At 35.3% G+C, this 12,744-nt stretch overlaps 2 protein-coding genes across 2 annotated transcripts; one reads left to right on the top strand and one right to left on the bottom strand.

Moving 5' to 3' along the window:
* The first annotated feature begins 304 nt into the window (after positions 1-304).
* Positions 305-805, top strand: LOC113305998 (F-box/kelch-repeat protein At3g06240-like). The gene has a single exon (XM_026554988.1). It carries the CDS (start codon positions 305-307, stop codon positions 803-805), a length of 501 nt encoding a protein of 166 aa, XP_026410773.1.
* A 2,590-nt stretch (positions 806-3,395) lies between these two features.
* On the bottom strand, positions 3,396-12,307 carry LOC113302904 (truncated transcription factor CAULIFLOWER A-like). Its single transcript, XM_026551868.1, has 8 exons — positions 11,810-12,307; positions 5,718-5,793; positions 5,534-5,598; positions 5,077-5,176; positions 4,907-4,948; positions 4,243-4,284; positions 4,038-4,153; positions 3,396-3,890 (listed from the first exon to the last, which is right to left on the bottom strand). The coding sequence occupies exons 1-8, from the start codon at positions 11,992-11,994 to the stop codon at positions 3,761-3,763; spliced, it is 756 nt and encodes a 251-aa protein (XP_026407653.1). The 5' UTR covers positions 11,995-12,307; the 3' UTR covers positions 3,396-3,760.
* Positions 12,308-12,744: the final 437 nt, after the last annotated feature.

Genomic DNA, 12,744 nt, shown 5'->3' with positions numbered 1-12,744 from the left:
ATTAATTATAAGCTAATATCCATAGCTTGGGACTCTTACTCTATATATTCAACAGCATATGGTTCCATATTATCGTCACCATTGCCATTATTTAAAAAAGCTTTAAAAGTGGATATGTCTGACATATTAGGGTCTTGTGATGTCTTGGTTTGCTTAAAGATTAAGGGTTCTGTAATAGGTACTGTTAATGGAAGGTATTATCGTATTTATATTTGGAACCCATTGACTAGAGAATATAAAGAAGTACTAGGATCATATTTCCAGGAGATTACGATGAATCACGGGTTTGGTTATGATCGCCAATATGGACACTTACAAGCTGGTACCAATCGGCGGCCAGTTTAGAAAAACTAGTAGTTTTGATATTCAAGTTTACACACTAGGATCAGATTCCTGGAACATTACTCGACAATCAGAAGTTCCCTACTATATTCCTTTTAATGGTATGTATACTTATGGTTTGTTATTTAATGGAGCTCTTCACTGGTTAGGATATACGACCGATCGAGAAACCAGCTACGGAGTTATAGTGTCATTTGACATAAGCACCGAGAGATTTGGAGATGTGCCATTACCAGCAGCAGAACATACTCTGGCATTTTCTTCTAACAGCGAACGATGTGAAAAGAGTGTGGCAGTGTTGGGTGACTATCTTTTCTTATGTAATGTTAAATATGATTATAGTTCCGTCGCTGACATATGGGTGATGCAAAATATGGAGTACAAGGATCTTGGACTTAGCAATTTTCGATTAGCCATATCCATACAGGAATTGTATACGTTCCCTGCTTTCATAAATATTTGAGGCTGGTATGTGCTTTTGAAAACGGCGAGATTTTGATGAGTAGTGGCTTTACATATGACCCAAAGAAGAAAATATTAGAAACTTGAATATCCGGACAACGCAGATGATACCCGGCTTAGTAGCCAGAAACGTCAAAGGACATCCAGTATCTCCATGAGATACGCGTTTCTGCGTTCCCAAGTGAGAACCGTGTTAGGAGCGCGCTCCTAGCATGCAAAAAAACGCGCTCCCAACAAGTCAGAACCGTGTGATTTCAAGTTCCGTCCAATTCCAACATGAAACTTAATTCCAACATGAAGCTTAATTCTCCCCTGTTTCCAACATTTAACTTCCTGTAATAAGACAAGAAATTTGTCTTCATTATTCTCACTTTAGACCTGGAAACTAAAGAGACGTGATAAATCTTTACAAGGCCTTCACGTTCATCCCTTCAGCAGAACAAACAAATCGTCAAATCCCATCTCTTCTTTATCCTTTCTTCTTCCATGAATACATCTTCAAACTCCATAATAAATTTAGAATAATTAACCAGCACTCCTCTTTGGAAGCACGTTCAAAAGATTAACAAGAAAGATGGAGATGGAGGAGGTGGTGGTGGGCTGAACTTCATATGCAAATTTGGGTCCAAAGTGGAACCCTATATGGGATCTTATCGGCCGGCAAGAGTCAAGGTATAACACTGTGTGAACTTGATGCAAGAATCCTGTTCGGTGATGTATTTTTCTAAAATTCTAAGATATATTCGTGCACTTAAGTAAGATTTTCTAAATATTTAATGTATTTTTCTTGTTTCTTGATTACAAAATTGTAAATCGGTAATATAACTAATATCTCTGAAAAAAATGTAATTTACTCTCCCAACTCCTCCTCGTATCTCATTTTTTGAAAATTCTACGATTCCCGCTTCCGTCCTTGCTCCCGCTGCCGCTCCCGATATCGTTCCCGTTCCTGGCTACTAACCGGTATAGCACAGAGTTATGTGGAGAGTCTAGTTTCAACTAACTCGGGCACTTATGCTGGGAAAGCTTCCGAATGAAGGTCGATCGATCTGCAACTCTTTTTTTTTTTGTTTTTGGTAGCACCTCTTTAACGGTTTTGTGGTTGCTCTCCAAATTAAAGCCTAATGTATACATCGTAGAATGGTTCATTTTATTTGATTTTTTGTTCATGTGGTTCTGCACTCCGCATTTTCTAATAGATACTTGGATCTGTAATTATACTCCTAGAAGATGTAATGAATTTGCAGACTATTTGATTAGACAGGTCTTCTATACCTTGTTTGTTTGGATCTGACTTGCAATATGACTCGGGATTTGGCTCGATTTTTACATCTAGTTCGCAGTTATTTGAGTCGGATACTATTTCGTACCTGACTCGATGGGTGCAAATCTAACTGGTTCAAGTTTTTGTTATCCTCATAGTCTAAATGCTGCTTTATTATTGAGTGAAAAAAATGATAAAGAGATAAAAATGGGTATATGTCATTTGCCTTTTGTTGAGATGGCAGTCAGTTGATTCTAGAAGACTGTTTTATTAGATCCGGATGTCGCGGAACTGATACCAAGTTGGAGTGCCATTCTTTGTGATACCAGGTTGAGACTTAGAATTGCAATGGATGAGAAACACAAAAATATAAATATTGCTGGATTTATTGAATACAGAATTTTTCTTGGCATACAAGACATACATGGATATTACTTGCACAACACAAGTCTATAACAAAGGAAACTCTAGACGTGTCTGGTTACGTGGCTTCCGTAATAGTTCCAATAGGTGGAACTGATCTTCTGAGGTGAACAGAATGCAAATGGAGGCATAAGTTACATGTTCTTTGCTACTGTCTACAACAGGGTGATGACCCGCTTATGAACCTGGGAGACTGGCACAAATCTTTTGAGCTTGGGTCGCTCTGGTTGTTGTTGCTGAAAATGACAGTTTTAGTGGGAGATAGTTTTATTATGAGAAGAGTGCCTGCAGAGGAATTGTGGAGTTCATGGGGTCATGGACTCATGGCTAAAACTACTTCATTGTGTGGAAAGAGTGATTTTCTTCTGACGTATAATCTGGCTAACAAACTCTTCGTATTAATGTGCAATATATCTGGCTTGCTTTGTCAAAAGAGCAAAAAAGAAACACTTACAACCAGACAAAACGAACTAAACTGCCTTGAAAAATGATTTTTGGAAAACAAGCTCAGAATAGCTAGCATCTGACAACAAACTCCTGCGAACGTAAAAGCCCGGATACTATGAGAAAACATAAACAAGTTGCGAGCAGTCTATCTGTCATACAATCCAATGAATTTTGGATTTTATGCCGGTGTTTGCTTCTTTAATATATTTTGTATATTTTAATTCTTTGTATTCCTTGTACTCTAAGGAAATTCTCTGTAATCTTTAATATTAATATTATAAATATACAAGATTTCCTTGTATTTCTCATTCATTGAGAACACCTAAATTACAGTCTCAACTCAAATGATATGTATTTGATTAAACAGGATAGGTGAGAAGATTGGAGTTTGATTTACCCAGTAACTAGTAACATTAATCATTGAAGTAAAAAGATCAACAGTTTCCTAATAAGTCCATTGTGTAAAATACGCCCATAGGTTCTAAATTATAGAACAAAGTCTTTGTGCACTTCTCACATCCAATTGACATAACCACTTTTGGTTGGTGTGTTGCAGTACATCATCATCGTCGTAGTAAAATATATAAGAATAGAGATACAATATTACATGCATGGTACATTGAACTATTAGCTAGAGAAGGGATAGTGAGATGAGAAGAGATGATGATACATTTCATCTCTTATCTATGTATAACATTTATGATTATGCCTATGTCATAACTAAGTACACAGACACGATTGCGACGGATAGACACCCAAAAATTTACAAGAAATGTAAGACGAGATAGATATGAGATTATCATATAATTATATTTTATTCGGTTACTTCCATTCATTAACATGACGAAGCATCCATGGTGGCATAAGAGTAGCAGTGTTGGTTCTAGTAGTCTGAGTTCGATTCCCTTCTTCGTTTCCGTTGTCTCCTCCTCTCGCCTGGTAACTTCCGCTTCTGTTTCAAAAAATTGTTCACTTAGTAGCATTCACATGTAGTATTCAAGTTTGTTCAGTTACGTTGTGTTTGCTTAGCTGACTTCAGGTAGGAGTCAGGCGTTCCATATACTGAAAAATAAACATGACAGAGAAGAAGAGAGAGTACCCAATATTTAAGGAAGGAAGCGACTGGGACAGTAGGAAGGAGGGAGAGGATTGGCCTTGACTAAACTGCGAAGCCTGTTGCTGCTGTGCTGCTACTTCCTTCTCCTTTTCTTTGAGCTGAAGTTGATAATATCACACAGTTTAGTTGAATGCAGTAATCTCTATGTAAGAGAAGAAAAATTAAAAAGGAGAATTATCCATTTTACCTGCTTTCCTAGTTTGTTATTCTGCTCCTGCAGTGCTTTTTCCTGTTAGACACAAATCATGCACAGCTTAAGAATCATGTGAACTTGCATCAAATATCTGAGTACCTTAGTTCCCTACACCTTTATTTTGTTGTACATGTTTTCATTCTTCTGTATGGCATGCAAATTTAAGAGTAAGATATGAACATCTTGTTTTTCCACTTCAGGGACAAATAAACCAGAGCCACGCATTTTTGTTAGAGACAAATTAACATTAGAGATTGTGGACAAGTTTGCCACAGTAATTATTTAGGACTATTATATGGCAAAATTGCTTTTATCTAAGGGATCACAGGCTATCATCAAAAGTCGTTCAAGACCTAAATTGTAACCACTAGCTTTAAGGACTCGGAATAGTTTATTCTGTAGAGAATAAGAGGCTGTTTCACTGTAGAACAAAGCTATTACTCTCATTCTCTGGTGATCTAGAACCTTTCTTTGTGAAGGACTATAAGAAGGGTCCAAAGATGACAAATGAAGAAAGCACGAGCCTTAAGCAAAAGAACTGTATTTGAAAAAAGAGTAGTAAGATTTGGGGCCATATGTATTTAGAACCAAGTAAGGTACAAGTAGAGTAATGATGATCGTTGATCATTTATATGAAGAAGCTTAAGAAAGGTCTTACCTTTTTCTGAAGCTCAGAAATGGATTCATACATGAGTTGGTTCTGCATGAGAAAATAATAGTTACTATTCAATATTGTAACCTAATTTACCACTACAATACAAAAACATTACTTTGAGTCGGGAACTGTAGATTTTTTATTTTTTATTTCAAGGTTAGAAAATAATCTACCTTTCTTGACCTAATCTGTTTCAGTGCAACATCTAGCTGTTGTTCTAGATTTTGGAGCTCTTTAAGACTCATGGATTGTAAGTCTTCCCCCATAAAATGCCTGCAAAGAATACACCACAAACCTAATTCAGTCAAGAAAACTATAAGGATTCTTACTCATCATAAGATAAATATTCCTTTAACAATGATAGTTGTATGATGTGGTGGTGTTCAGCACGCCAGTAAAGGGTTGTTGGGCACGATTAGTTAAGGGAAAAATACAGACACAACCTTATTGCATGCATATGTTTGCTTTGCTCAGTTTTAAGTGTAACAATGCTTAGTAGAATCTTATCATTCTATAGTTACAGAAACAACTGTTTTGATCTAAAGAAAATACACATTATTTAGAAGCAAGTGCTGTATACAAGTATCACTGGGTTAACGTGGAAAACATCTTGAAAGAGGAGTGTGTTACCTCTGGTTTTTCTGTAAGATTTCAATCTTTGATTTAAGCTTGCTATACTCTAGGGACCAGTTTCCCTGCACAGTACAGTAATGAAGCAATATAAGAGAAATTTGACACAGGAAAGAAAAGAAAAAGACAAAAAAGCGAGAAGGATCATTGGCTTTCGGAGGATTTATTAGTTTATCATTTATACCTGATCAATTTCAGTTGTGACAAGCTCCCGTTCAGCATACGAGTACCTCTCATAGCGCTCAAGGATCCTATCCATGCTGTTCATTTCATGAAAACCAAATGAAATGAAAATTTGCTGGTTAGCTAAGTGTAAAAGTAGAAAAGATGTCCAATAAAATAAAATATGACAAGGAAATGAGATTCATCGTTATAGATATAAAAGCATGGAACCAAGAAGATAACTAGGTACATTTGCAAGAAATCAGGAATTTGAGAAAGATACTTCTAGGTTTTATATTATCGGACCAATTAAACCAAATTTGCAAAGGCCCTAGTTTTCTATGATCTTTGCATCATTTCCTTCTTTGTTTTTGGATCGGCTCGTCTCCTTGTTTTTGCTCAGCACCATACTCTATAAGCATCAAAAAGACATCAATCCTTCTTACTTTGTAAATAAAAGAATGGAATATAACCAACTCTAAGAGAACAGGTAGTTATAGCTGATACTAACCCTGCAAAACAAGCATGTCAAGAACTCAAGTAGTTCTAACAATCTAACCCTAGCTAGGAGTTCTAACCTTGAGCCTTGTTAGGGTCTAACTCCAGCAGCTTGCTATGCTCCCTTGAGCCTTGTCTGCCCAGTTGGGGTCTAATTGGAGTTCTAACCTTGAGCCTTGTTAGGGTCTAACTCCAGCAGCTTGCTCTGCTCCCTTGAGCCTTGTCTGCCCAGTTGTGGTCTAATTCCACACTCACCTGAGTCAGTTTTTTTTTTGCTAAGTTGAGTCATGGAAGACAACTAAAACTAACTTCTCACTAACTATGAGCTATGCACTTCTGTTCCACACCACTTAACTCAGTCCTACTTTAGGAGATTCCATGACTTATTAGTCTCCACAAAGAACTCCACTTATTCCATGTGGGAGTAATTCAAATCAGTAACCGATCTGCTTCTTAAATCTCAGTTGCATCCTACCCGTAGCCTATACTACATGCAAGCAGGAGGTAGATCCACAACAGAGGTCAATATAGATGCATGTCCTGTTCTCGGTTAGGGTATTATTTCCCTTCTAATAATGGTGAATCATCTTCGGGACTCAGAACTTCTTGACAGTTATGCCGACCAAGAAGGATACTGGTTGTAATATAAGCAACAGATGAAAACCCTAATCGAGCTGATGAACGCAAAGTATATTATTAAAAGACAAGGAATTATGATCACTTCATTTCATGATAGGAACCATTTTTTTTTTTGTTAAATTGCAGTGTACCTATCTCCAACTTGCAAGGAAAGCATGGTCCAAGGCTTGTAAGTCGTAGAAATCTAGTGTGCCCAAGCAATGTAAGAGTACTAAATTTTACAATTCATCCTTCACTAACACGTGGATCTCTAAATGCTATCTCTATCTAGAAAAAGTCTAGAACACTTAACAGAATTCTCTTTCTACCCACATCATGATAGTAGAACCTGAAGATAATCAACAACTATCCAAATCTGAGATTGAAACACAACAGCCCTCCATTTAACCATTAGTACATTGACTAATCAGCTCACCCCATAACCAATAGTTGACTGAGTACCTTGCTCAGTACTTCAGATTCATAAGTTTAGTGAATTGCGCTAATTGAAATTGATAGCTGGCCTCATTGGCACACATGCCTAGCTATTTGTATCCATTGAAGTCACCATACCTACTGGTTCGCCTAGGGTTAACCCAGCACAATCATTTAGTGAGAGCAAAATTAAGAGTAAAGGCAATTCAGTTACCTGTGTGTTTTCAAGAGCTTGACTAAGGCTGCTTGGGTTTTCAAACAAATGGGTATAAAGGACAGAGGTTCACAATTTTCAATATTCATAATATGGTTATAAGCCATGGGTGGAGCTTAACAGACTTTTACTTGGTTTGTTTCATTCTATTATAATGCTTGGGTTATATACTACGATAGTAATTTTCATACAATTAGCTTGTTCTACTTACTTTGCCTAATATTCATGTGCTTAAGTAGTATCTATTGTGTCCGTTATGCACTTATGTATACCAACTCAGAGAAACTTTCTAATCACACCCAGGAGCTTCTAAGAGAACAGTGCCATTTCCAAGTTATTCTCTCTTTGGAAACAAGGACAACCTTATTTTTCAAAATTTCTAAAATGAGCAGTTTGATAATAACTTGAGCTTTTGCTTCAGTGGCTGCTGTGACATTGTAGGTGAATAAAGCCTAGTTTAAAACCACAGGCAATGTGAGGGGGCAAGTAAAGAGTAGAATCATTTTCTTATTTTAAAACCCTAAAATATGTTAACGCCTGTTCCAGTTCCCTTCACGGAAATAAAGATTGTACACCAAAAATAGCATGTGCGCCCGTATAAAAAAAACTGTAAGTGGGTTCCCTAAACCTCTCACCATTTTTTCATATAATAACAAATCACAAAGAAGTACTAACCTTGGAACGAATTACTTGATGTGCACAAAATAGAGGATATTCATCCTTGCTATCAGTAACAAAGGTTACAACAGATAATGCCAAAATTCAAATCGTTTCTAATTTTATGCACTACAGAGCTCCAACTATGTCTTAGAGTAACTTATATGCTAGGATTATAGCAACTGGAGAAGCTTTCACTTGGCTGCATGTAGTGGGAGCAGTGATGACTTATCTATATACTTATTATAACTAAAACATCTATCACCAAACAATTGCACTTTCCTAAATACTTTTTTTAGGCAGTCTGAGTTATTGGTCACTAAAGTTGGTGTGCAAATTTTGGAGATGAGGTCGTAAAAATATCACCACCTGAAACTGTAGTACTGTACCATCTCTATAGGCATTTAAAAACTTCAATTTATATTTGTTATATGCATTCATGCAAGATAAATTGATCTTTGCAACAAAATCGTTCTTGCAAGAGAATCCAGCAACGTGAAGTTCAATTCTAGCAAACAAAGAACAAAATTTTATCAGAAGAAAAATATGAAGTTGAATTGAATGAGGGGATGTGTCTAGTGGTAGTAATTAAAGTAGTTGAGTGATGACACCCACCACCTGAAGTCGAACCTCTTATTCCATAATTTACCGATCAAAGAGTCGAAAACAATGATAATAAGCTGTACTGTTCGACTTGCATCCCATTAACAGAAACGAGGTTGTCAATTTCTGAACAAGATTGAAGTCGCAGGGAAAGAAGTGACTTAAATTGGCGGTCCATCTACAAGTATATTTAAGAAGTTTGATCTACATCCTATCTCCTATCTAAGTTCACTCCTTATATTGTATATATGCATCTCTCATAACCACAGCAAGGCCTTTAATCAGCAGCACTTGCAATTAACTATCACCACTCTAGAGTATATATAGCTTTTCAACTAGTAAAGCAACAATTGTATAACACGTACAGATTTAGTTACTTGTATACATACCTTTTGTACGTTGTAACCATTAACCAGATATGACGGCTATACTTTAAATCTTTTAAATTAAACATAAACTCATAGAAATATCAAGTTCATATTTCTGCTGGTAATCACATTATACTATGATCATGATCGACACATGATAATCCTGGGTGATTCATTATGTGATTAAGAAGTTACTGGCTGCATGCAAATTATCAGCTCGAGTTCTTAAACTATGTTTCTAACAATATGAGCCAGAAGCTGTTCAGGCGACGCTAGCTACACCTATTATCTCTGAGTTAAAATGAGCGCCACAATTCTATATATATATATATACAAAAGGAATTAGCAACAAAATTCTATTTTTGCAAAAGAAGACGAAATTTATTAATAAAGAACAAAAATAGAAAGAAGTGAAAATTTGAATAATAGAACCAACAGAAAGGATTATAAGGAAATAGGCCCGACTCTAAGTTGGTTTTATACTTTTATTGAGGATATAAAAGGAGCACCACATAATTTCAGAAACGCTGATGAAAAACTTCAACAATACCAAAGTAAACCAACCATTTATGCAGCTTAATATAGAGCAACCCAGCAATGATCAGAGCTAAACTATAATATTGGCTTTCTTAAATACGCTAATGAAGTTTATCTTAATTAATTATACATAAATCAAGTAACGGCAATTATATTATTTAGTGAACGTACAACAATTCAAATTTCTAAACAAATGTCAATTGTGTTGAAGTAACCCTCGAGGAAAATGAAGTCATACAAATGATATCATCAAGAACCAAAGTAAACAAACTAAGACACTAACTAAGATTTTTAAAATGTTATTAATGCAATTGTTTTTTTCTTTCCCTATTTTACTAGCTGATCATGAATCTAGCTCCAATCAACACATCAATTAGTCCATCCCTAAAACACAAACAAGAATGGGAAATAAATAATCAGACACCAACTACTTGGTGAGTTTTATATAAATCTTAATTTGTAAACAAAACAATTAAGGAAAAAGGAAGAACAAAATTAGAATAGTGCTACATGCAGATATTTACTACTTGTTCTCTTTTCCTTAAAATGTACACACGCTCTCTCTGTCTCTCTGTCTCTCTCTCTCCAACTATCTATCTATCTATCTCTATCTTCTGATACAAAAATGTCAGTACATATATTCATGGGCGCGAATGACCATATAATGCATGTCCCTTTCATCATGCATGGATATAAATATATACGTATATTGCTCCCTTGGGATTCACTTAACAATCATCGTACAACCAAAAAAAGAACCCAAAGCTGCATATAGCTACCTAAAAAGCTACTTCCATACTGTTAACATTGGAAAAACTTAGTTCTGCTCGATTGTTTGTTGTCTTTTTCTTTTTTCTGTTGGTTAATAACTCTATAACGGACTACACAGATATATATATATATAAATAGAGAGAGAGAGTGTAGGAATACGCATGCAATTACAAAGTACAACCTACTTACGTATACATAGCTCATCAAAACATTTCCCATTGCATCCAATCCGTACTAGTTTATACCATCACTTTTTTTATGGAAGTACTACTACGTTTTTTATGACTTTCCTATCCTCAAAAAGTTCTTTGGGCAAACATCATCTGAGAGAGATAGGTAGAGAAAAAGAGGTGCAAAACCTAAAACTCATTCTCATTAAAGAGAAAAAACAACAGAAGTAACTTATCAGATCTCCTGGCCAGAGAGAAAAATGGAACCCGTAGAATGAGACAGAGAATTGTGAAGCCCAAATCTAGATAGATAGAAATAAGCAAAAGGAAAGCACTAGCAGATACGGGGTAGTGAGAAGGAAGTAGTAGGATAATCAACTCAGACCTATTATAGAAAGGGAAAGGAAATGCAAAAACAAACCAGTAAACAGAAGAAATGTGTCATCAATCAAGATGAAAGAAGAAATACAAAACAAAGAAGTTAGAGAAGAGACCATATCAAATCACTATCAAATTAAGAAGAAAAAAATGGTAGCGAGAGAGATCGCTGGGTAACTCAGACTTGGTCATTGCTATATAATTATATGTATATATATACTCTCAGATGATATTTAAATAGTATTAGAAAAATAAGGAATGGAGGGAAGAGACTATAATTGCCAAAACTGCTTAATAAGTTTTGCATGAATTTACCAAAATAAGAAAAAACATCCAATGATCTTCACACAGATTAAGTCTATCAATAAAAACAAAAGTTATAGAAAATTATTATTATATTTTATTCTTCCACTACACTACTATCATGATTTGGACTAATTAAATAATTATAAATCAGATTAGATGCTTTCTCTAGAAAAGGAAAAATCAACTCAAGAAGAAGAAAAGTTTACCACTTTGTTTCCTAAAATGAAATGAGATATATGCGATAATAAGAAGAAGATAAAGAAAAATGTTACTACCTATTTTGATACAATGTTTGAGATCTTATTTATACATATAATTGAACAGAAAACGATCATAAAAGTTGTGGTGGAATGAACAAATCGAAATGTAACCGTCACCATCATAATTCTAAACCTGAACAAATTGGATCCTAGCTACAAAAAAACATCCACGATTTCAAAATTTTAAGAGAAATGGAGAGATGAAAATAACAAGGCTCATAAAATCTTAAAACGATAAATAAAAACATGCGGTTAATCAGAAAAAGAGAGAAGAGAAAAATGGAAGAAGATGAAAGTACCCGGAATCAGTAGAATATTCAAAGAGTTTTCCCTTAGTAGAGAAAACAATCAAAGCAACTTCAGCATCACAAAGAACTGAAATTTCATGTGCTTTCTTCAACAATCCTGATCTTCTCTTTGAAAACGTTACTTGTCTATTTATCTTGTTTTCGATTCTCTTCAGCTGAACCCTTCCTCTACCCATACTTAATTAATTATTACTTAATAACCGTATTATTTGATTTTAGTTCAGGCCAAAGAAGAAGAAGAAGAGAAACCCTAAAAGTAGAATATATATGGAGTAGTAGTTGAGTTCTTGACACAAGTAAAGATAAAAGAAGAGGAGAAAGAAACAGAAAAAGAAAAATGGAAAGAAATCTGTGTGTCTCCTGAGAAGAATTTTGAAATGTAATATAAATAGCAAGTTTATACTCTAGGTTTGTTTATATGGGAATGGGAGAGAGAGAGAAGAATGGAGTTTGGAAAATGGGGGAAATACCGCTTTGGAATAAGAAAAGTAGTTTCAGATGCAAAAGATAAAGTGGTTTTAAGAAACCATGGTGGTGGGTTTTGGCAGAAACGTTGTCGAGTTCTCATTGGTCAATACACTGTTTAACAGTGTTATTGTCCCGTATTAGAGCCACAGATTTCTGACAAATCTAAAACACGTCCGTACAGTTTAAGGATTTCTAGGTAAATAACCAAATAATTCAGGGATTTGATTTGCTGTAAGAACATTATATACCTTTCTAGTTTCTGGTAGACTAGTGTCCGAATTTTTAAGTGTTAACTGCGGTACCCTACTTCACCATTTTTATCTCTTTTTCCATTTATAGCCGAAGGAATAAGGTTTGAAAAGTGGACCATCACAAAGATCGTTTGCCTGTGTCCATGATTGTTCAGAGAGTTTTAATGGAAGTGGGCACGTTTACTATGAAGCTGCATTATTCAGCTT

Source organism: Papaver somniferum, chromosome 8, assembly GCF_003573695.1.
Source record: "Papaver somniferum cultivar HN1 chromosome 8, ASM357369v1, whole genome shotgun sequence".
Taxonomy (NCBI): Eukaryota; Viridiplantae; Streptophyta; class Magnoliopsida; order Ranunculales; family Papaveraceae; genus Papaver; species Papaver somniferum.
Note: the sequence above shows the minus strand (reverse complement) of the source record. Positions and strands in the feature narration are given on the sequence as shown.